Below are 25,766 nucleotides of genomic sequence, written 5' to 3' on the forward strand. Positions count from 1 at the left end.
TTTTCCTCCCTCATGATGCCATCTATTTTGTGAAGTGCACCAGTCCCTCCTGCAGCAAAGCACCCCCACAACATGATGCTGCCACCCCTGTGCTTCACGATTGGGATGGTGTTCTTCGGCTTGCAAGCCTTTTCCTTTTTCCTCCAAACATAACGATGGTCATTATGGCCAAACAATTATATTTTTGTTTCATCAGACCAGAGGACATCTCTCCAAAAAGTACGATCTTTGTCAACATGTGCAGTTGCAAACTCTATTCTGTCTTTTTTAATGGTGGTTTTGGAGCAGTGGCTTCTTCCTTGCTGAGCGGACTTTCAGGTTATGTCAATATAGGACTCGTTTTACTGTGGATATAGATACTTTTGTACCGGTTTCCTCCGGCATCTTCACAAGGTCCTTTGCTGTTGTTCTGGGATTGTTCTGGGACTTTTCGCATCAAAGTACGTTCATCTCTAGGAGACAGAACACGTCTCCTTCCTGAGCGGTATGACGGCTGCATGGTCCCATGGTGTTTATATTTGCGTACTATTGTTTGTACAGATGAACGTGGTACCTTCAGGCATTTGGAAATTGCTTCCAAGGATGAACCAGACTTGTGGAGGTCTACAAATTGTTTTCTAAGGTCTTGGCTGATTTCTTTTGATTTTCCCATGATGTCAAGCAAAGAGGCACTGAGTTTGAAGGTAGGCATTGAAATACATCCACAGGTACACCTCCAATTGACTGAAATTATGTCAATTAGCCTATCAGAAGATTCTAAAGCCATGACATCATTTTCTGGAATTTTCCAAGCTGTTTAAAGGCAGTCAACTTAGTGTATGTAAACTTCTGACCTGCTGGAATTGTGATACAGTGAATTATAAGTGAAATAATCTGTCTGTAAACAATTGTTGGAAAAATTACTTGTGTCATGTACAAAGTAGATGTCCTAACCGACTTGCCAAAACTATAGTTTGTTAACAAGAGATTTGTGGAGTGGTTGAAAAACGAGATTTAATGACTCCAACCTAAGTGTATGTAAACTTCCGACTTCAACTATACCACAAACCCCTGAGGTGCCTCTTCGCTGATTATAAACTGTTTCGACAATGTAACAAGAGCAGTAAAAAATAAAATGCATTATGGTCTGATATACCACGGCTGTCAGCCAACCAGCATTCAGGGCTCGAACCACCCAGTTTTGTCACGTCCTGACCAGTAAAGGGGTTATTTGTTATTGTTGTTTGGTCAGGACGTGGCAGGGGGGTGTTTGATTTATGTGGTTCGGGGTTTGTTGGGATATGTAATTATGTAAGAGGGGTGTTTGATTTATGTGTTCCGGGGTTTTTGGGTATTGTTCTGGTTTTGTATTTCTATGATTTTCTAGGTTGTGTATTTCTTTGTGTTGGCCTGGTATGGCTCTCAATCAGGAACAGCTGTACATCGTTGTTGCTGATTGGGAGTCATAGTTAGGTAGCTTTTTTCACCTGTGGTTTGTGGGAAGTTGTTTTTGCACTGCTGTGTGTGTGTGTGTGTGTGTGTGTGTGTGTGTGTGTGTGTGTGTGTGTGTGTGTGTGTGTGTGTGTGTGTGTGTGTGTGTGTGTGTGTGTGTGTGTGTGTGTGTGTGTGTGTGTGTGTGTGTGTGTGTGTGTGTGTGTGTGTGTGTGTGTATCCTGCATTACTGTTCGTTCGTTTTCTTGTTTTGTTTTGTCAGTGTTCAAATAAACGTTAAAATGAGCACTAGACCCGCTGCGCCTTGGTTCATTACATACGCCGACCGTTACCAGGTTATAATTCCATTCATTTTCAGAGTCCAATAACGAGTCCACTTTTAAACCAGCCTGTGCAGAAAACAACTTTGCAAAGTGCACTCAGTCATTTAAGTAACTCCACAGACATTCCTGGCTAATTGATGAGGCTGGTAACCACCGTATTGTTTTTGACTGAGCTGCGGTATTGTTGTGTTTCATGAATAAAAACACACATATATTGTACTGTTTGAGATGTGACTCACCAACACAGTCACAGCAGTCCTCCCACAGTGTCCCCAGACAGAGCATACACTCCTTACAACATGAACAGTTCCCGTCGGATGGACGACACTGACACAGCTCCTGCAACACACACACACACAAGTCAATACAATAAACTACTGACAAGATACAGTGTGTTGTTCTTAGAGCTTAGGTTTTTTATAGTTTTCACAGACAGAACCAAGTCACTACAGAGATCAGTCCAGTGATACTGTCCCTGTACTGTCTAGTGTTAGTGTCCCTGTACTGTCTAGTGTTACTGTCCCTGTACTGTCTAGTGTTACTGTCCCTGTACTGTCTAGTGTTACTGTCCCTGTACTGTCTAGTGTTACTGTCCCTGTACTGTCTAGTGTTACTGTCCCTGTACTGTCTAGTGTTACTGTCTAGTGTTACTGTCCCTGTACTGTCTAGTGTTACTGTCCCTGTACTGTCTAGTGTTACTGTCAGTGTACTGTCTAGTGTTACTGTCCTTGTACTGTCTAGTGTTACTGTCCCTGTACTGTCTAGTGTTACTGTCCCTGTACTGTCTAGTGTTACTGTCCCTGTACTGTCTAGTGTTACTGTCCTTGTACTGTCTAGTGTTACTGTCCCTGTACTATCTAGTGTTACTGTCTAGTGTTACTGTCTAGTGATACTGTCCCTGTACTGTCTAGTGTTACTGTCCCTGTACTGTCTAGTGTTACTGTCCCTGTACTGTCTAGTGATACTGTCCCTGTACTGTCTAGTGTTACTGTCCCTGTACTGTCTAGTGTTACTGTCCCTGTACTGTCTAGTGATACTGTCCCTGTACTGTCTAGTGTTACTGTCCCTGTACTGTCTAGTGATAATGTCCCTGTACTGTCTAGTGTTCCTGTCTAGTGTTACTGTCCCTGTACTGTCTAGTGTTACTGTCCCTGTACTGTCTAGTGTTACTGTCCCTGTACTGTCTAGTGTTACTGTTCTTGTACTGTCTAGTGTTACTGTCCCTGTACTGTCTAGTGTTACTGTCCCTGTACTGTCTAGTGTTACTGTCCTTGTACTGTCTAGTGTTACTGTCTAGTGTTACTGTCCCTGTACTGTCTAGTGTTACTGTCCCTGTACTGTCTAGTGTTACTGTCCCTGTACTGTCTAGTGTTACTGTCCCTGTACTGTCTAGTGTTACTGTCTAGTGTTACTGTCCCTGTACTATCTAGTGTTACCCTCCCCCCCCCCCCCACCACCTGTCTAGTTTACTGTCCCTGTACTGTCTAGTGTTACGGTCCCTGTACTGTCTAGTTGTTACTGTCCCTGTACTGTCTAGTGTTACTGTCCCTGTACTGTCTAGTGATACTGTCCCTGTACTGTCTAGTGTTACTGTCCCTGTACTGTCTAGTGTTACTGTCCTGTACTGTCTATGTTACTGTCTAGTGGTACTGTCCCTGTACTGTCTAGTGATACTGTCCCTGTACTGTCTAGTGTTACTGTCCCTGTACTGTCTAGTGTTACTGTCCCTGTACTGTCTATGTTACTGTCTAGTGTTACTGTCCCTGTACTGTCTAGGTTACTGTCACTGTACTGGTCTAGTGTTACTGTTCTTGTACTGTCTAGTGTTACTGTCCCTGTACTGTCTAGTGTTACTGTCTAGTGTTACTGTCTAGTGTTACTGTCCCTGTACTGTCTAGTGTTACTGTCCCTGTACTGTCTAGTGTTACTGTCTAGTGTTACTGTCTAGTGTTACTGTCTAGTGTTTACTGTCCCCTGTACTGTCTAGTGTTACTGTCTAGTGTTACTGTCTAGTGTTACTGTCTAGTGTTACTGTCCCTGTACTGTCTAGTGTTACTGTCCCTGTACTGTCTAGTGTTACTGTTCTTGTACTGTCTAGTGTTACTGTCCCTGTACTGTCTAGTGTTACTGTCTAGTGTTACTGTCTAGTGTTACTGTCTAGTGTTACTGTCCCTGTACTGTCTAGTGTTACTGTCCCTGTACTGTCTAGTGTTACTGTCTAGTGTTACTGTCTAGTGTTACTGTCCCTGTACTGTCTAGTGTTACTGTCTAGTGTTACTGTTCTTGTACTGTCTAGTGTTACTGTCCCTGTACTGTCTAGTGTTACTGTCTAGTGTTACTGTCTAGTGTTACTGTCCCTGTACTGTCTAGTGTTACTGTCCCTGTACTGTCTAGTGTTACTGTCCCTGTACTGTCTAGTGATACTGTCCCTGTACTGTCTAGTGTTACTGTCCCTGTACTGTCTAGTGTTACTGTCTAGTGTTACTGTCTAGTGTTACTGTCTAGTGTTACTGTCCCTGTACTGTCTAGTGTTACTGTCTAGTGTTACTGTCTAGTGTTACTGTCTAGTGTTACTGTCTAGTGTTACTGTCCCTGTACTGTCTAGTGTTACTGTCCCTGTACTGTCTAGTGTTACTGTTCTTGTACTGTCTAGTGTTACTGTCCCTGTACTGTCTAGTGTTACTGTCTAGTGTTACTGTCTAGTGTTACTGTCCCTGTACTGTCTAGTGTTACTGTCCCTGTACTGTCTAGTGTTACTGTCCCTGTACTGTCTAGTGTTACTGTCTAGTGTTACTGTCTAGTGTTACTGTCTAGTGTTACTGTCTAGTGTTACTGTCCCTGTACTGTCTAGTGTTACTGTCCCTGTACTGTCTAGTGTTACTGTCTAGTGTTACTGTCTAGTGTTACTGTCCCTGTACTGTCTAGTGTTACTGTCCCTGTACTGTCTAGTGTTACTGTCCCTGTACTGTCTAGTGTTACTGTCTAGTGTTACTGTCTAGTGTTACTGTCCCTGTACTGTCTAGTGTTACTGTCTAGTGTTACTGTTCTTGTACTGTCTAGTGTTACTGTCCCTGTACTGTCTAGTGTTACTGTCTAGTGTTACTGTCTAGTGTTACTGTCCCTGTACTGTCTAGTGTTACTGTCCCTGTACTGTCTAGTGTTACTGTCCCTGTACTGTCTAGTGTTACTGTCTAGTGTTACTGTCTAGTGTTACTGTCCCTGTACTGTCTAGTGTTACTGTCTAGTGTTACTGTTCTTGTACTGTCTAGTGTTACTGTCCCTGTACTGTCTAGTGTTACTGTCTAGTGTTACTGTCTAGTGTTACTGTCCCTGTACTGTCTAGTGTTACTGTCCCTGTACTGTCTAGTGTTACTGTCCCTGTACTGTCTAGTGCAGTGGTTCTTAACCTGGGTTCGATCGAACCCCAGGGGTTCGGTGAGTCAGTCTCAGGGGTTCGGCGGAGGTCAAGACACACACCCGACTCATATGATTCGTGATGACACGCTTGGCCATCATTGGCTGCAGGTGATCACGCAACATCGCTTGGCCTATCTGTGCTGCAGGGAATTTGGCGCGCTCAGTAGTCGAATTGTGACTGTCGTGATGGTACGTCGTGTGATTTCTTTCTTAATATTTTAATCCCTTCATACTAACTATGTCGAGCAAAAAAAGAAAGTGGTCGGACGAATATGTACAATATGGATTCACATGTATAACGGAACGTGATGAGAGTCAGCGTCCTAACTGCATGATTTGCAATGCCAAGTTGAGCAATTCTAGTCTAGCACCGGCAAAACTAAGAGAACACTTCCTTAAGCTGCATGGAGATGGACAATACAAGAACACAACGCTCGCTGAATTCAAGGTGAAGAGAGACAGATTCGATGAAAAGGCTACTCTGCCTGTTCTCAGCTTTGTACGCATCAACAAACCGATCCTCACAGCATCGTACGAAGTTGCTTACCTGATCACAAAGCAGGGCAAACCACACACCATTGGTGAAACACTCATAAAACCAGCTGTGTTGAAGATGGCGAATATCATGCTGGGAAAAGCGGCTGAAGTTAAGTTATCCCAAATTCCTCTTTCAAATGACACCATTAGCGACAGAATAGAGGACATGAGCAAAGACATCTTGGCTCAAGTAGTTGCACACTGATGTTGATGCACGGTTCATTTTGTGCACCAGTAAAATATATACCTATGTTTTGAATTTTATTTTTCCAATTAAGAAGGGATCGGTGAATGCGCATATGAAACTGGTGGGGGTCAGTACCTCCAACAAGGTTAAGAACCACTGGTCTAGTGATACTGTCTAGTGATACTGTCTAGTGATACTGTCTAGTGATACTGTCTAGTGATACTGTCTAGTGTTACTGTCTAGTGTTACTGTCTAGTGATACTGTCTAGTGTTACTGTCTAGTGTTACTGTCTAGTGTTACTGTCTAGTGTTACTGTCCCTGTACTGTCTAGTGATACTGTCTAGTGATACTGTCTAGTGTTACTGTCTAGTGTTACTGTCTAGTGATACTGTCTAGTGTTACTGTCTAGTGTTACTGTCTAGTGTTACTGTCTAGTGTTACTGTCCCTGTACTGTCGTCGTTACTGGTCTAGAGTGTTACTGTCAGTGTTACTGTCTAGTGTTTGTTATGTCCCTGTACTGTCTAGTGTTACTGTCTAGTGTTACTGTCCCTGTACTGTCTAGTGTTACTGTCTAGTGTTACTGTCCCTGTACTGTCTAGTGTTACTGTCTAGTGTTACTGTCCCTGTACTGTCTAGTGTTACTGTCTAGTGTTACTGTCCCTGTACTGTCTAGTGTTACTGTCTAGTGTTACTGTCTAGTGTTACTGTCCAGTTGTACTGTCTAGTGTTTACTGTCTAGTGTTACTGTCTAGTGTTACTGTCTAGTGTTACTGTCCCTGTTACTGTCTAGTGTTACTGTCTAGTGTTCTGTCCCTTTACTGTCTAGTGTTACGTCTAGTGTTACTGTCCCTTGTACTGTTAGTGTTACTGTCTAGTGTTACTGTCTAGTGTTACTGTCTATGTTACTGTCCCTTGTACTGTCTAGTGTTACTGTCTAGTGTTATGTCTAGTGTTACTGTCCCTGTACTGTATAGTGTTACTGTCTAGTGTTACTGTCTAGTGTTACTGTCCCTGTACTGTCTAGTGTTACTGTCCTAGTGTTACTGTCTAGTGGTTACTGATCCCTGTACTGTCTAGTGTTACTGTCTAGTGTTAACTGTCCCTGTACTGTCTAGTGTTACTGTCCCTGTCTGTTACTGTGCTTACTGTCTAGTGTTACTGTCCCTGTACTGTCTAGTGTTACTGTCTAGTGTTACTGTCCCTGTACTGTCTAGTGTTACTGTCCCTGTACTGTCTAGTGATACTGTCTAGTGTTACTGTCTAGTGTCACTGTCCCTGTACTGTCTAGTGTTACTGTCTAGTGTTACTGTCTAGTGTTACTGTCTAGTGTTACTGTCCCTGTACTGTCTAGTGTTACTGTCCCTGTACTGTCTAGTGTTACTGTCTAGTGTTACTGTCTAGTGTTACTGTCCCTGTACTGTCTAGTGTTACTGTCCCTGTACTGTCTAGTGTTACTGTCTAGTGTTACTGTCCCTGTACTGTCTAGTGTTACTGTCCCTGTACTGTCTAGTGTTACTGTCTAGTGTTACTGTCCCTGTACTGTCTAGTGTTACTGTCTAGTGTTACTGTCCCTGTACTGTCTAGTGTTACTGTCCCTGTACTGTCTAGTGTTACTGTCCCTGTACTGTCTAGTGTTACTGTCCCTGTACTGTCTAGTGTTACTGTCCCTGTACTGTCTAGTGTTACTGTCTAGTGTTACTGTCCCTGTACTGTCTAGTGTTACTGTCCCTGTACTGTCTAGTGTTACTGTCCCTGTACTGTCTAGTGTTACTGTCCCTGTACTGTCTAGTGTTACTGTCCCTGTACTGTCTAGAAACATTTCAGAGAAACAGCAGGTGTCTGTCCAGATTTACATTCCACTGTTAGAAATCAAACACAAACAGTCAAGCATTCATAACAGAGACCCTCTATTACTAGTCAGAGCAACTTCATATCACATGGTATCTTCTCTAGGAAGGAAGGAGAACATAAACACATGATACTGTATGGTATCTTCTCTAGGAAGGAAGGAGTTACAGTTGGACACGCTAGCCTCATGTCTGGTTAGGAGGGGAACGGAAACACATGCTACTGTATGTATGTACATGTTCAGGCACACGGTAAGTTCACAACACACAAGCAATTGATTTTTCTACATGAACCCAAACTCAATTGTGAACCAGAAGAATTTTCACTGCGCGAGTATGCTAAAAATTCTAATAAAATCGTGTCTTGGAAAGCACAAACAAAAAGAAGATCTAGGACACATGCACATTGTTTCAACAAAAGTGAAAACACATTTTGGCAACACACTAAATCCACCGTGGTGGGGTAAAGAGTGAGCAATGGGTTTGGCCGGGGTGACTGGCAAGGAGTTACTCTCCTCTTTCTCTCAGTCTGACTCTCCCTCTGTCTTCTCTCTCTCTCCCTCTGTCTTCTCTCTCTCTCCCTCTGTCTTCTCTCTCTCTCTCCCTCTGTCTTCTCTCTCTCTCTCCCTCTGTCTTCTCTCTCTCTCCCTCTGTCTTCTCTCTCTCTCCCTCTGTCTTCTCTCCCTCTCTCCCTCTGTCTTCTCTCCCTCTCTCCCTCTGTCTTCTCTCTCTCTCTCCCTCTGTCTTCTCTCTCTCTCTCCCTCTGTCTTCTCTCTCTCTCTCTCTCCCTCTCTTCTCTCTCTCTCTCCCTCTCTTCTCTCTCTCTCTCCCTCTGTCTGTCTATTCTCACTCTCTTCCAATTCAAAAAGGGGCTTTATTGTTATGGGAAACATGTTTACATCGCCAAAGCAAGTGAAATAAATAAAAAAAGTGAGAAGAAACAAATTTAACAAACAAAAAAACGAACATGAACAGTAAACATTAAACTCAAAAAGGTTTTAAAAAAAGAGACATTTCAGCTCTTATATTATCAGCTGTGTACAGTGTTTTAGCAATGTGGAAATAGTTGTAGTAGGAATAGTGGGGGAAGATAAATAAACATAACTATTGGTGGTATTTACATTGTTGGTGCTTCACTGGCTGCCCTGTTCTCATGGCAACAGGTCACAAATCTTGCTGCTGTGACGGCACACTGTGGTATTTCACCTAACAGAAATGGGAGTTTACCAATGTTTGATTTGTTTTCTAAGTCTTTGTGGGTCTGTGTAATCTGTGGGAAATAAGTCTGTAATATGGTCATACATTTGGCAGGAGGTTAGGAAGTGTAGCTCAGTTTCCACTTCATTTTGTGGACATTGGGCACATAGTCTGTCTTCTCTTGAGAGCCCGGTCTGCCTATGGTGACCTCTCTCAACAGCAAGGCTATGCTCACTGAATCTGTACATAGGATTTTTGTAATTTTGGGTCAGTCATAGTGGTCAGGTATTCTGCTACTGTGTACTCTCTGGTTAGGGCCAAATAGCGTTCCAATGTCAAATAGTTATCTTTTTGCGTTCTCATAATTTGGTTGGGTCTAATTGTGTTGCTTGCCTGGGGCTCTGTGGGGTCCACTGGTGTTTGTGAACAGAGCCCCAGAAGCAGTTGGCTGAAGAGACTCTTCTCTAGGTCAATCATGGTTCTGAGGGGACTCTAGGTTAATCTCTCTGTAGGTGAGGGCTCTGGGGAGACTCTTCTCAAGGTCAATCACTCTGTAGGTGAGGGCTCTGAGGAGACTCTTCTCTAGGTCAATCAGGGTTCTGAGGAGACTCTAGGTTAATCTCTCTGTAGGTGAGGGCTTTGTGGTGGAATGTGTGGGCATCGCTTCCTTTTAGGTGGTTGTAGAATTGCTCTTTTCTGGATTTAGACAACTAGCGAGTATCGTCCTTATTCTGCATGCATTATTTTGTTTCTTATATTTTGTTTGGGGTTCTGCATGCAGAGACTTAGTTGGGTTTTTGTCCCATTTTGTGAATTCTTGGTTGGTGAGTGGACCCCAGACCTCACAACCAAATGAGGGCAATGGGTTCTATAACTGATTGAAGTATATTTTTTGCCAGATTCTAATTGGGATGTCAAATTTTATGTTCCTTCTTGCCTTGTCTCTCAGATCGTTCACATCTTTGTGGAAGTTACCTGTGATGATGTTTAGGCCGAGGTATGTATAGTTTTTTGTGTGCTCCAGGGCAACGGTGTCTAGATGGAATTTGTATTTGTTGTCCTGGCGACTGGACCTTTTTTGAAACACCATTATTTTTGTCTTACTGAGATTTACTGTCAGGGCCCAGGTCTGACAGAATCTGTGCTGAAGATCTAGGTGCTGCTGTAGGCCCTCCTTGGTTGGGGACAGATCTAGGTGCTGTAGGCCCTCCTTGGTTGGGGACAGATCTAGGTGCTGCTGTAGACCCTCCTTGGTTGGAGACAGAAGCACCAGATCATCAGAAAAAAAGTAGACATTTGAGGCCAGGTGCTGCAGACTGTTCTAGTGCCTTCGCCAATTCATTGATATTGGAAGAATTCATTTCACTGAAAGAATAAACGATTTGTTTTCGAAATGATATTTTCCAGATTTGACCATATTAAATGACCAAAGGCTTGTATTTCTGTGTTTATTATATTATAATTAAGTCTATGATTTGATATTTGATAGAGCAGTCTGACTGAGCGGTGGTAGGCAGCAGCAGGCTCGTAAGCATTCATTCAAACAGCACTTTACTTCGTTTTCCAGCAGCTCTTAGCAATGCTTGCTTCAAAGCACTGTCTATGACTTCAAGCCTATCAACTCCTGAGATTAGGCTGGCAAATCTATAGTGCCTATAAGAACATCCAATAGTCAAAGGTATATGAAATACAAACGGTAAAGAGAGAAATAGTCGACGCGTCCTGACCTGCCTTCCAGTAGCCATCACCCAGACCTGCCTTCCAGTAGCCATCACCCAGACCTGCCTTCCAGTAGCCATCACCCAGACCTGCCTTCCAGAAGCCATCACCCAGACCTGCCTTCCAGAAGCCATCACCCAGACCTGCCTTCCAGTAGCCATCACCCAGACCTGCCTTCCAGTAGCCATCACCCAGACCTGCCTTCCAGTAGCCATCACCCAGACCTGCCTTCCAGTAGCCATCACCCAGACCTGCCTTCCAGTAGCCATCACCCAGACCTGCCTTCCAGTAGCCATCACCCAGACCTGCCTTCCAGAAGCCATCACCCAGACCTGCCTTCCAGAAGCCATCACCCAGACCTGCCTTCCAGTAGCCATCACCCAGACCTGCCTTCCAGTAGCCATCACCCAGACCTGCCTTCCAGTAGCCATCACCCAGACCTGCCTTCCAGTAGCCCATCACCCAGACCTGCCTTCCAGTAGCCATCACCCAGACCTGCCTTCCAGTACCATCACCCAGACCTGCCTTCCAGAAGCCATCACCCAGACCTGCCTTCCAGTAGCCATCACCCAGACCTGCCTTCCAGAAGCCATCACCCAGACCTGCCTTCCAGAAGCCATCACCCAGACCTGCCTTCCAGAAGCCATCACCCAGACCTGCCTTCCAGAAGCCATCACCCAGACCTGCCTTCCAGTAGCCATCACCCAGACCTGCCTTCCAGTAGCCATCACCCAGACCTGCCTTCCAGTAACCATCACCCAGACCTGCCTTCCAGTAGCCATCACCCAGACCTGCCTTCCAGTAGCCATCACCCAGACCTGCCTTCCAGTAGCCATCACCCAGACCTGCCTTCCAGTAGCCATCACCCAGACCTGCCTTCCAGTAGCCATCACCCAGACCTGCCTTCCAGTAGCCATCACCCAGACCTGCCTTCCAGTAGCCATCACCCAGACCTGCCTTCCAGTAGCCATCACCCAGACCTGCCTTCCAGTAGCCATCACCCAGACCTGCCTTCCAGAAGCCATCACCCAGACCTGCCTTCCAGAAGCCATCACCCAGACCTGCCTTCCAGAAGCCATCACCCAGACCTGCCTTCCAGAAGCCATCACCCAGACCTGCCTTCCAGTAAGCCATCACCCAGACCTGCCTTCCAGTAAGCCATCACCCAGACCTGCCTTCCAGTAGCCATCACCCAGACCTGCCTCCAGTAGCCATCACCCAGACCTGCCTTCCAGTAGCCATCACCCAGACCTGCCTTCCAGTAGCCATCACCCAGACCTGCCTTCCAGTAGCCATCACCCAGACCATGCCTTCCAGAAGCCATCACCCAGACCTGCCTTCCAGTAGCCATCACCCAGACCTGCCTTCCAGTAGCCATCACCCAGACCTGCCTTCCAGTAGCCATCACCCAGACCTGCCTTCCAGTAGCCATCACCCAGACCTGCCTTCCAGTAGCCATCACCCAGACCTGCCTTCCAGTAAGCCCATCCCCCCGACCTGCCTTCCAGTACCCATCACCCAGACCTGCCTTCCAGTAGCCATCACCCAGACCTGCCTTCCAGTAGCCATCACCCAGACCTGCCTTCCAGTAGCCATCACCCAGACCTGCCTTCCAGTAGCCATCACCCAGACCTGCCTTCCAGTAGCCATCACCCAGACCTGCCTTCCAGAAGCCATCACCTGCCTTCCAGTAGCCATCCCCCAGACCTGCCTTCCAGAAGCCATCACCCAGACCTGCCTTCCAGAAGCCATCACCCAGACCTGCCTTCCAGTAGCCATCACCCAGACCTGCCTTCCAGTAGCCATCACCCAGACCTGCCTTCCAGTAGCCATCACCCAGACCTGCCTTCCAGTAGCCATCACCCAGACCTGCCTTCCAGTAGCCATCACCCAGACCTGCCTTCCAGTAGCCATCACCCAGACCTGCCTTCCAGAAGCCATCACCCAGACCTGCCTTCCAGTAGCCATCACCCAGACCTGCCTTCCAGTAGCCATCACCCAGACCTGCCTTCCAGTAGCCATCACCCAGACCTGCCTTCCAGAAGCCATCACCCAGACCTGCCTTCCAGTAGCCATCACCCAGACCTGCCTTCCAGAAGCCATCACCCAGACCTGCCTTCCAGAAGCCATCACTCAGATCTGCATTCCTCCTGGGCAATTATGTGTGAACACACATCTCACTGTCCTAGAAATGCCTCGGACATAATGAAAACAAGCCCAGATTTCCCCCAGGGTGAAATTCCCCTTTAACACAGTGCTGTCTACAGATTTGATCGATGGCACGCACGCACACACACTTTGATAGCAATCATATAAGTGTTTGTTATGCCTCCTTCTGGGGGGGGGGGGGGGGGGGGGGACTGCTTGTCCACTAAACACATATGGAGCCAGTGAGGAGGAAAGATGATTCTCTCTGATACTCTTCTTTCTCATGGAAATAAAGTCTCAATGTGTAACGACTAAAGCCCCATTTCTGCTTTTACTAGTTAAGACAGGCTACAGAAATGGAACTATGGAAGTGTTTGCCTCTCAAAATGCAAATCAGTGTTAATATGAATCCTTGTGTGTCCAGTAACCTTGAAGTAATTCGGGAGGAAAGATGAGGAAGATAACAGTTGCTGATTCTCTTCTTCAACTGTAAAATACAGTAAACTCTCAGTGTGACCAACTGTTACCGTTACTAACCCAGCTAAACAGACCGTTACTAACCCAGCTAAACAGACTGTTACTAACCCAGCTAAACAGACCGTTACTAACCCAGCTAAACAGACTGTTACTAACCCAGCTAAACAGACTGTTACTGACCCAGCTAAACAGACTGTTACTGACCCAGCTAAACAGACTGTTACTGACCCAGCTAAACAGACTGTTACTAACCCAGCTAAACAGACTGTTACTGACCCAGCTAAACAGACTGTTACTAACCCAGCTAAACAGACTGTTACTAACCCAGCTAAACAGACTGTTACTAACCCAGCTAAACAGACTGTTACTGACCCAGCTAAACAGACTGTTACTGACCCAGCTAAACAGACTGTTACTAACCCAGCTAAACAGACTGTTACTGACCCAGCTAAACAGACTGTTACTGACCCAGCTAAACAGACTGTTACCGTTACTAACCCAGCTAAACAGACTGTTACTAACCCAGCTAAACAGACTGTTACTAACCCAGCTAAACAGACCGTTACTAACCCAGCTAAACAGACCGTTACTGACCCAGCTAAACAGACTGTTACTGACCCAGCTAAACAGACCGTTACTAACCCAGCTAAACAGACTGTTACTAACCCAGCTAAACAGACCGTTACTAACCCAGCTAAACAGACTGTTACTGACCCAGCTAAACAGACTGTTACTGTTACTGACCCAGCTAAACAGACTGTTACTGACCCAGCTAAACAGACTGTTACCGTTACTGACCCAGCTAAACAGACTGTTACCGTTACTGACCCAGCTAAACAGACTGTTACTGACCCAGCTAAACAGACTGTTACCGTTACTGACCCAGCTAAACAGACTGTTACTGACCCAGCTAAACAGACTGTTACTGACCCAGCTAAACAGACTGTTACTAACCCAGCTAAACAGACTGTTACTAACCCAGCTAAACAGACTGTTACTGACCCAGCTAAACAGACTGTTACTAACCCAGCTAAACAGACTGTTACTAACCCAGCTAAACAGACTGTTACTAACCCAGCTAAACAGACTGTTACTGACCCAGCTAAACAGACTGTTACTAACCCAGCTAAACAGACTGTTACTGTTACTAACCCAGCTAAACAGACTGTTACTGTTACTAACCCAGCTAAACAGACTGTTACTAACCCAGCTAAACAGACTCTTACTGTTACTAACCCAGCTAAGCAGACTGTTACTGACCCAGCTAAGCAGACTGTTACTGACCCAGCTAAACAGACTGTTACTGACCCAGCTAAACAGACTGTTACTGTTACTAACCCAGCTAAACAGACTGTTACTAACCCAGCTAAACAGACTGTTACTGTTACTAACCTAGCTAAACAGACTGTTACCGTTAGTAACCCAGCTAAACAGACAGTTACTGACCCAGCTAAACAGACTGTTACTGTTACTAACCCAGCTAAACAGACTGTTATTAACCCAGCTAAACAGACTGTTACTAACCCAGCTAAACAGACTGTTACTGACCCAGCTAAACAGACTGTTACTGACCCAGCTAAACAGACTGTTACTGTTACTGACCCAGCTAAACAGACTGTTACTGTTACTAACCCAGCTAAACAGACTGTTACTGTTACTAACCCAGCTAAACAGACTGTTACTGTTACTAACCCAGCTAAACAGACTGTTACTAACCCAGCTAAACAGACTGTTACTAACCCAGCTAAACAGACTGTTACTAACCCAGCTAAACAGACTTACTAACCCAGCTAAACAGACTGTTACTAACCCAGCTAAACAGACTGTTACTGTTACTAACCCAGCTAAACACTGTTACTAACCCAGCTAAACAGACTGTTACTAACCCAGCTAAACAGACTGTTACTGACCCAGCTAAACAGACTGTTACTGTTACTAACCCAGCTAAACAGACTGTTACTAACCCAGCTAAACAGACTGTTACTGTTACTAACCCAGCTAAACAGACTGTTACTGTTACTAACCTAGCTAAACAGACTGTTACTAACCCAGCTAAACAGACTGTTACTAGCCCAGCTAAACAGACTGTTACCGTTATTAACCCAGCTAAACAGACTGTTACTGTTACTAACCCAGCTAAACAGACTGTTACTGTTACTAACCCAGCAAAACAGACTGTTACTGTTACTAACCCAGCAAAACAGACTGTTACTGTTACTAACCCAGCTAAACAGACTGTTACTAACCCAGCTAAACAGACTGTTACTGTTACTAACCCAGCTAAACAGACTGTTACTGACCCAGGTAAACAGACTGTTACTAACCCAGCTAAACAGACTGTTACTGACCCAGCTAAACAGACTGTTACTGTTACTAACCCAGCTAAACAGACTGTTACTGTTACTAACCCAGCTAAACAGACTGTTACTAACCCAGCTAAACAGACTGTTACCGTTACTAGCCCAGCTAAACAGACTGTTACTAACCCAGCTAAACAGACTGTTACTGTTACTAACCCAGCTAAACACACTGTTACTAACCCAGCTAAACAGACTGTTATTAACCCAGCTAAACAGACTGTTATTAACCCAGCTAAACAGACTGTTATTAACCCAGCTAAACAGACTGTTATTAACCCAGCTAAACAGACTGTTATTAACCCAGCTAAACAGACTGTTACTAACCCAGCTAAACAGACTGTTACTGACCCAGCTAAACAGACTGTTACTGTTACTAACCCAGCTAAACAGACTGTTACTGTTACTAACCCAGCTAAACAGACTGTTATTAACCCAGCTAAACAGACTGTTACTAACCCAGCTAAACAGACTGTTACTGACCCAGCTAAACAGACTGTTACCGTTAGTAACCCAGCTAAACAGACAGTTACTGACCCAGCTAAACAGACTGTTACTGTTACTAACCCAGCTAAACAGACTGTTATCAACCCAGCTAAACAGACTGTTACTAACCCAGCTAAACAGACTGTTACTGACCCAGCTAAACAGACTGTTATCAACCCAGCTAAACAGACTGTTACTAACCCAGCTAAACAGACTGTTACTGACCCAGCTAAACAGACTGTTACTAACCCAGCTAAACAGACTGTTACTGACCCAGCTAAACAGACTGTTACTGACCCAGCTAAACAGACTGTTACCGTTAGTAACCCAGCTAAACAGACAGTTACTGACCCAGCTAAACAGACTGTTACTGTTACTAACCCAGCTAAACAGACTGTTATCAACCCAGCTAAACAGACTGTTACTAACCCAGCTAAACAGACTGTTACTAACCCAGCTAAACAGACTGTTACTGTTACTAACCCAGCTAAACAGACTGTTACTGTTACTAACCCAGCTAAACAGACTGTTACCGTTATTAACCCAGCTAAACAGACTGTTACTGTTACTAACCCAGCTAAACAGACTGTTATCAACCCAGCTAAACAGACTGTTACTAACCCAGCTAAACAGACTGTTACTGACCCAGCTAAACAGACTGTTACTAACCCAGCTAAACAGACTGTTACTGACCCAGCTAAACAGACTGTTACCGTTAGTAACCCAGCTAAACAGACAGTTACTGACCCAGCTAAACAGACTGTTACTGTTACTAACCCAGCTAAACAGACTGTTATCAACCCAGCTAAACAGACTGTTACTAACCCAGCTAAACAGACTGTTACTGACCCAGCTAAACAGACTGTTACTGTTACTAACCCAGCTAAACAGACTGTTACTGTTACTAACCCAGCTAAACAGACTGTTACTGTTACTAACCCAGCTAAACAGACTGTTACCGTTATTAACCCAGCTAAACAGACTGTTACCGTTACTAACCCAGCTAAACAGACTGTTACTGTTACTAACCCAGCTAAACAGACTTACTAACCCAGCTAAACAGACTTACTAACCCAGCTAAACAGACTTACTAACCCAGCTAAACAGACTGTTACTGTTACTAACCCAGCTAAACAGACTGTTATCAACCCAGCTAAACAGACTGTTACTAACCCAGCTAAACAGACTGTTACTGACCCAGCTAAACAGACTGTTATCAACCCAGCTAAACAGACTGTTACTAACCCAGCTAAACAGACTGTTACTGACCCAGCTAAACAGACTGTTACCGTTAGTAACCCAGCTAAACAGACAGTTACTGACCCAGCTAAACAGACTGTTACTGTTACTAACCCAGCTAAACAGACTGTTATCAACCCAGCTAAACAGACTGTTACTAACCCAGCTAAACAGACTGTTACTAACCCAGCTAAACAGACTGTTACTGTTACTAACCCAGCTAAACAGACTGTTACTGTTACTAACCCAGCTAAACAGACTGTTACTGTTACTAACCCAGCTAAACAGACTGTTACCGTTATTAACCCAGCTAAACAGACTGTTACTGTTACTAACCCAGCTAAACAGACTGTTATCAACCCAGCTAAACAGACTGTTACTAACCCAGCTAAACAGACTGTTACTGACCCAGCTAAACAGACTGTTACTAACCCAGCTAAACAGACTGTTACTGACCCAGCTAAACAGACTGTTACCGTTAGTAACCCAGCTAAACAGACAGTTACTGACCCAGCTAAACAGACTGTTACTGTTACTAACCCAGCTAAACAGACTGTTATCAACCCAGCTAAACAGACTGTTACTAACCCAGCTAAACAGACTGTTACTGACCCAGCTAAACAGACTGTTACTGTTACTAACCCAGCTAAACAGACTGTTACTGTTACTAACCCAGCTAAACAGACTGTTACTGTTACTAACCCAGCTAAACAGACTGTTACCGTTATTAACCCAGCTAAACAGACTGTTACCGTTACTAACCCAGCTAAACAGACTGTTACTGTTACTAACCCAGCTAAACAGACTTACTAACCCAGCTAAACAGACTTACTAACCCAGCTAAACAGACTTACTAACCCAGCTAAACAGACTGTTACTAACCCAGCTAAACAGACTGTTACTGACCCAGCTAAACAGACTGTTACTAACCCAGCTAAACAGACTGTTACTAACCCAGCTAAACAGACTTACTAACCCAGCTAAACAGACTTACTAACCCAGCTAAACAGACTTACTAACCCAGCTAAACAGACTGTTACTGACCCAGCTAAACAGACTGTTACTAACCCAGCTAAACAGACTGTTACTAACCCAGCTAAACAGACTGTTACTAACCCAGCTAAACAGACTGTTACTAACCCAGCTAAACAGACTGTTACTGACCCAGCTAAACAGACTGTTACTGACCCAGCTAAACAGACTGTTACTGACCCAGCTAAACAGACTGTTACTGACCCAGCTAAACAGACTGTTACTGACCCAGCTAAACAGACTGTTACTGACCCAGCTAAACAGACTGTTACTGACCCAGCTAAACAGACTGTTACTGACCCAGCTAAACAGACTGTTACTGACCCAGCTAAACAGACTGTTACTGACCCAGCTAAACAGACTGTTACTGACCCAGCTAAACAGACTGTTACCGTTACTAACCCAGCTAAACAGACTGTTACCGACCCAGCTAAACAGACTGTTACCGACCCAGCTAAACAGACTGTTACTGACCCAGCTAAACAGACTGTTACTGACCCAGCTAAACAGACTGTTACTGACCCAGCTAAACAGACTGTTACTGACCCAGCTAAACAGACTGTTACTGACCCAGCTAAACAGACTGTTACTAACCCAGCTAAACAGATCAAAGTACTCTGAGAAGCTATCTAATACTGTAGCGACGTGTTGAAAAGAACAGCAATCTGGAAGAGAACTTGAAAGTGGAGCTTGAAATAGATACCAGTGTATACCAGAAAGTAGTCCGTTGGAGGTCTGTTGGAGGAGAAAGTGTATACTATAGTCATGGCCAAAGGTTTTGAGAATGACACAAATATTAATTTTCACAAAGTCTGCTGCCTCAGTTTGTATGACGGAAATGTTTATATACTTCAGAATGTTATGAAGAGTGATCAGATCAATTGCAATTAATTGCAAAGTCCCTCTTTCCCATGCAAATGAACTGAATCCCCCAAAAACATTTCCACTGCATTTCAGCACTGCCACAAAAGGACCAGCTGACATCATGTCAGTGATTCTCTCGTTAACACAGGTGTGAGTGTTGACGAGGACAAAGCTGGAGATCACTCTGTCATGCTGATTGAGTTCGAATAACAGACTGGAAGCTTCAAAAGGAGGGTGGTGCTTGGAATCGTTGTTCTTCCTCTGTCAGCCATGGTTACCTGCAAGGAAACACGTGCCGTCATCATTGCTTTGCACAAAAAGGGCTTCACAGGCAAGGATATTGCTGCCAGTAATATTGCACCTAAATCAACCATTTATCAGATCATCAAGAACTTCAAGGAGAGCGGTTCAATTGTTGTGACGAAGGCTTCAGGGGGCCCAAGAAAGTCCAGCAAGCGCCAGGACCGTCTCCTAAAGTTGATTCCGCTGCAGGATCAGGGCACCACCAGTACAGAGCTTGCTCAGGAATGGCAGCAGGCAGGCAGGTGTGAGTGCATCTGCACGCACAGTGAGGCGAAGACTTTTAGATGATGGCCTGGTGTCAAGAAGGGCAGCAAAGAAGCCACTTCTCTCCAGGAAAAACATCAGGGACAGACTGATATTCTGCAAAAGGTACAGGGATTGGACTGCTGAGGACTGGGGTAAAGTCATTTTCTCTGATGAATCCCCTTTCCGATTGTTGGGGTATCGGAAAAAAGCTTGTCCGGAGAAGACAAGGTGAGCGCTACCAGCAGTCCTGTGTCATGCCAACAGTAAAGCATCCTGAGACCATTCATGTGTGGGGTTGCTTCTCAGCCAAGGGAGTGGGCTCACTCACAATTTTGCCTAAGGACACAGCCATGAATAAAGAATGGTACCAACACATCCTCCAAGAGCAACTTCTCCCAACCATCCAGGAACAGTTTGGTGACGAACAATGCCTTTTCCAGCATGATGGAGCACATTGCCATAAGGCAAAAGTGATAACTAAGTGCCTCGGGGAACAAAACATCGATATTTTGCGTCCATGGCCAGGAAACTCCCCAGACCTTAATCCCATTGAGAACTTGTGGTCAATCCTCAAGAGGTGGGTGGATAAACAAAAACCCACAAATTCTGACAAACTCCAAGCATTGATTATGCAAGAATGGGCTGCCATCAGTCAGGATGTGGCCCAGAAGTTAATTGACAGCATGCCAGGGCAGATTGCAGAGGTCTTGAAAAAGAAGGGTCAACACTGCAAATATTGACTCTTTGCATCAACTTCATGTAATTGTCAATAAAAGCCTTTGACACTTATGAAATGCTTGTAATTATACTTCAGTATTCCATAGTAATATCTGACAAAAATATCTAAAGACACTGAAGCAGCAAACTTTGTGGAAATTAATATTTGTGTCATTCTCAAAACTTTTGGCCACGATTGTACAAAGTAGTTCAGTTGGAGGAGAACGTGCATACTAGAAAGTAGTTCAGTTGGAGGTCGGTTGGAGGAGAAAGTGTGTGTAGACAGAGCGTGCGTAGCCTTGCCCTGCTGAGCTGAGTAGTCATGTGGAACTGTGAAATTGCCGCCCCACCCTACTAACAGCTGGCTGAGTCTGGAGGTCTGGAGTGAATAGACTGGAGGTTGGAGACTACAGCTAACAAAACACAACGACTTCACACACACACACACACACACACACACACACAGGGCAGGCTACAGCTAAAAACACACACACTAACGGCTGGGTCTGGATTGAACAAGCTGCTGGGCCGGCCTAAAGCCTAGAACAGCCTCATCCTCCATACCTTCAGGGCATTGGGGAGTTCAGATCAATGACTCTGGTTGTTGTGGATGTGTCACTAGCTAGCCCATTAATCACTAGGAGAGAGTGTTGCTTTCACTGACAAGTTAACAAGCGTCTGAGAGGTCAAAGAACACACACACACACACACGAGAGAGAGGCTATGTGCCCACTGCCCACAAAATGAGGAGGAAACTGAGCTGCACTTCATAACCTCCTGCCAAACTGTATGACCATATTAGAGACACATATTTCCCACAAAGAATTCGAAAACAAATCCAATTCTGATAAACTCCCATATCAACTGGGTTAAACACCTCAGTGTGTCATTGTGGCAGCAACTTTTGTGACCTGTTGCCACAAGAAAAAAGGTCAACCAGTAAAGAACAAACACCATTAAATACAACCCATATTTATGTTTATTTATCGTCCCTTTTGTACTTTAACTATTTGCACATCGTTACAACACTGTATATAGACATATGACATTTGAAATGTGTGAGTAATGTTTACTGTTCATGTTATATTGTTTATTTCACTTTTGTTTATTATCTACTTCACTTGCTTTAGAAATGTAAACATATATTTCCCATGCCATTAAATCCCTTTGAATTGACAGAGACAGAGAGAGAGAGTTCATCTGGCTTTGGCCTAAAGGTGCAGGAACCCAGACTCCACCAAATAAAAATACAGACATTCTCATCCTACAAGTAACATGGTATAGGAGGGGATGGACCCACTGGTTGTCCTCTAGGTTACAGAGAGCTGGTAGTCCCATCCACCACACTACCAGGTGGGTGGTATAGAGGAGACGGACCCACTGGTTGTCCTCTAGGTTACAGAGAGCTGGTAGTCCCATCCACCACACTACCAGGTGGTATAGAGGAGATGGACCCACTGGTTGTCCTCTAGGTTACAGAGAGCTGGTAGTCCCATCCACCACACTACCAGGTGGGTGGTATAGAGGAGATGGACCCACTGGTTGTCCTCTAGGTTACAGAGAGCTGGTAGTCCCATCCACCACACTACCAGGTGGTATAGAGGAGATGGACCCACTGGTTGTCCTCTAGGTTACAGAGAGCTGGTAGTCCCATCCACCACACTACCAGGCGGGTGGTATAGAGGAGATGGACCCACTGGTTGTCCTCTAGGTTACAGAGAGCTGGTAGTCCCATCCACCACACTACCAGGTGGTATAGAGGAGATGGACCCACTGGTTGTCCTCTAGGTTACAGAGAGCTGGTAGTCCCATCCACCAAACTACCAGGTGGGTGGTATAGAGGAGACAGACCCACTGGTTGTCCTCTAGGTTACAGAGAGCTGGTAGTCCCATCCACCACACTACCAGGTGGTATAGAGGAGATGGATCCACTGGTTGTCCTCTAGGTTACAGAGAGCTGGTAGTCCCATCCACCACACTACCAGGTGGTATAGAGGAGACGGACCCACTGGTTGCCCTCTAGGTTACAGAGAGCTGGTAGTCTCATCCACCACACTACCAGGTGGGTGGTATAGAGGAGATGGACCCACTGGTTTCCCTCTAGGTTACAGAGAGCTAGTAGTCCCATCCACCACACTACCAGGTGGGTGGTATAGAGGAGACGGACCCACTGGTTTCCCTCTAGGTTACAGAGAGCTGGTAGTCCCATCAACCACACTACCAGGTGGTATAGAGGAGATGGACCCACTGGTTTCCCTCTAGGTTACAGAGAGCTGGTAATCCCATCCACCACACTACCAGGTGTGAAACAAGGAAGAAACTCACAGGGTTATTATTGTTATAATAATAATAATAATAATATAATATTAATATAGATATATAGACCTAACCCACTATTAAATTTATCAAAACAGGAACCTTTTACATTTGGTTAGAATAGAATTTAAAAAAGGAAACTCATTGCCCTCATTTAGTTGTGAGGTCTGGGGTCCACTCACCAACCAAGAATTCACAAAATGGGACAAACACTCAATTGAGTCTCTGCGTGTAGAATTCTGCTAAAATATACTTTGTGTACAACAGAAAACCCCAAATTGTCACGCCCTGACCAGGTGAACTCTGCTATTTTGGTCAGGGTGTGGCATTTCTATGCTTTATTTTCTATGTTTTGGTTATAGCCTTTCTTTGTGTTTTATTTCTATGTTGGGCTCGGGGGTGATTTCCCAATCAGACAGCTGTCGCTTGTGAAGTCTGATTGGGAATCACATTTAAGTTCCTTTTCCCCCACGATGTTTGTGGGTTGTTGTCTCGTTATTTGAGCACGTAACGTATTGGCAGTTTTTCCTTGATTTTGTGTACATGTTTAATTCTAGTGTGTTAAATAAACATGTATTCGCTCCCAGCTGCGTTTTGGTCCGCTTCCTCGTCTCCCGACGACAAACGTTACAGAACAACCCACCGAACCAGGACCAAGCAGCGGGAGGAAAAGGAGCGCGAGAGATGGGCTCGCGAGGGAAAGGAGTTCTGGACCTGGGAGGAGATCATGTCGGGGAAAGGACCCTGGCGGACGGATTCCCAGGTCGAGGAGGAAAAGCCAGCCGGTAGACGGAGTCGCAGGCGGCGGTCGAGGAGGCCCGGAAAACAGCCCCAAGAAAATTTTGGGGGGGGGCTAATGGGGTGGTCCGGAAGGGCAGAGGAAGAGCCCAGACCACTGCTCTCATGGGGGATGACGGCGGAGGAAGAGAAGGAGATGAGGCGTTTGATTGAGGACCTGCAGAGGAAAGATCTGGAGGAGGAGCCATGGTATGCTGAGTTGCGCGATGTGTCGCCAGTGCGCCCGCACAGCCCGGTGCGTCCGGTGGACATGCCCAGCACATGCCGTGCTAGGATGGGCATCCAGCCAGGACGAGTGGCTAAACCGGCTCCACGCTTCAGGTCACCAGTGCGTGTTCACAGTCCTGTCTGGCCCGTTCCTGTTCCCCGCACCAAGCCCACGGTGCGTGTCCCCAGTCCTGTCCGGCCCGTCCCTGCTCTCCGCACCAAGCCATGGTATGCAGAGTTGCGCGCTGTGTCCCAGTGCGTCCGGTGGACATGCCCAGCACATGCCGTGCTAGGATGGGCATCCAGCCAGGACGAGTGGCTAAACCGGCTCCACGCTTCAGGTCACCAGTACGTGTTCACAGTCCTGTCTGGCCCGTCCCTGCTCCCCGCACCAGGTTAGTGGTGCGTGTCCCCAGTCCTGTCCGGCCCGTCCCTGCTCCCCACACCAGGTTAGTGGTGCGTGTCCCCAGTCCTGTCCGGCCCGTCCCTGCTCCCCGCACCAGGTTAGTGGTGCGTGTCCCCAGTCCTGTCCGGCCCGTCCCTGCTCCCCGCACCAGGTTAGTGGTGCGTGTCCCCAGTCCTGTCCGGCCCGTCCCTGCTCCCCGCACCAGGTTAGTGGTGCGTGTCCCCAGTCCTGTCTGGCCCGTCCCTGCTCCCCGCACCAAGTCAGTGGTGCGTGTCCCCGGTCCGGCCCGTCCCTGCTCCCCGCACCAAGTCAGTGGTGCGTGTCCCCAGTCCTGTCCGGCCCATCCCTGTTCCCCGCACCAAGCCCACGGTGCGTGTCCACAGTCCTGTGCGGCCCGTCCCTGTTCCCCGCACCTAGCCCACGGTGCGTGTCCACAGTCCTGTCCGGCCCGTCCCTGTTCCCCGCACCAAGCCCACGGTGCGTGTCCACAGTCCTGTCCGGCCCGTTCCTGTTCCCCGCACCAAGCCCACGGTGCGTGTCCACAGTCCGGCACGGCCCGTGTCTGGTCCACCGGTGCCCAATCATGTTCCGGTCGACGGCTCCGCTCCGGAGCCTGAGCATGCCGCTCCACAGTGGTCCAGTCCGGGCCAGAGGGGTAGGGCTAGGGTGGAGGCAGGGGGAGAAACACGCCCGGGGCCAGAGCCTCCACCGAGGGTGAGGCGCCCACCCGGGTCCCCCCCCTAATAGACTTTAGTTTGGTGCGCCGGGAGTACGCACCGTTGGAGGGGGGGTACTGTCACGCCCTGACCAGGTGAACTCTGCTATTTTGGTCAGGGTGTGGCATTTCTATGCTTTATTTTCTATGTTTTGGTTATAGCCTTTCTTTGTGTTTTATTTCTATGTTGGGCTCGGGGGTGATTTCCCAATCAGACAGCTGTCGCTTGTGAAGTCTGATTGGGAATCACATTTAAGTTCCTTTTCCCCCACGATGTTTGTGGGTTGCTGTCTCGTTATTTGAGCACGTAACGTATTGACAGTTTTTCCTTGATTTTGTGTACATGTTTAATTCTAGTGTGTTAAATAAACATGTATTCGCTCCCAGCTGCGTTTTGGTCCGCTTCCTCGTCTCCCGACGACAAACGTTACACAAATAATACATGCAGAGCACAATAAGGACGATACCCACTAATTATTCAAATCCAGAAAAGAGCTGTTCAATTCTACAAGCACCTAAAAGAAAGCGATGCCCACACATTCCACCACAAAGCCCTCACCTACAGAGAGATGAACCTAGAGAAGAGTCTCCTCAGAGCCCTCACCTACAGAGAGATGAACCTAGAGAAGAGTCTCCTCAGAGCCCTGACCTACAGAGAGATGAACCTGGAGTCTCCTCAGAGCCCTCACCCACAGAGAGATGAACCTAGAGAAGAGTCTCCTCAGAGCCCTGATCTATAGAGCGATGAACCCTGACAAACCCCTCAGCCAGCTGGTTCTACAGACAGACTCCACA

At 46.2% G+C, this 25,766-nt stretch overlaps 1 protein-coding gene across 1 annotated transcript in view; it reads right to left on the minus strand.

Annotated features, from left to right (window-relative positions):
* The window catches only part of LOC115170206 (twisted gastrulation protein homolog 1-A), a 37,854-nt gene that overhangs the window by 4,057 nt on the left and 8,031 nt on the right, over positions 1 to 25,766 (minus strand). The window contains exon 3 of the mRNA XM_029726595.1: positions 1,994 to 2,093. Within this exon, the coding sequence (XP_029582455.1) occupies positions 1,994 to 2,093 (100 nt within the window). The remainder of the gene's footprint in view (positions 1 to 1,993; positions 2,094 to 25,766) is intronic.

This window comes from Salmo trutta, chromosome 31, assembly GCF_901001165.1.
Source record: "Salmo trutta chromosome 31, fSalTru1.1, whole genome shotgun sequence".
Taxonomy (NCBI): Eukaryota; Metazoa; Chordata; class Actinopteri; order Salmoniformes; family Salmonidae; genus Salmo; species Salmo trutta.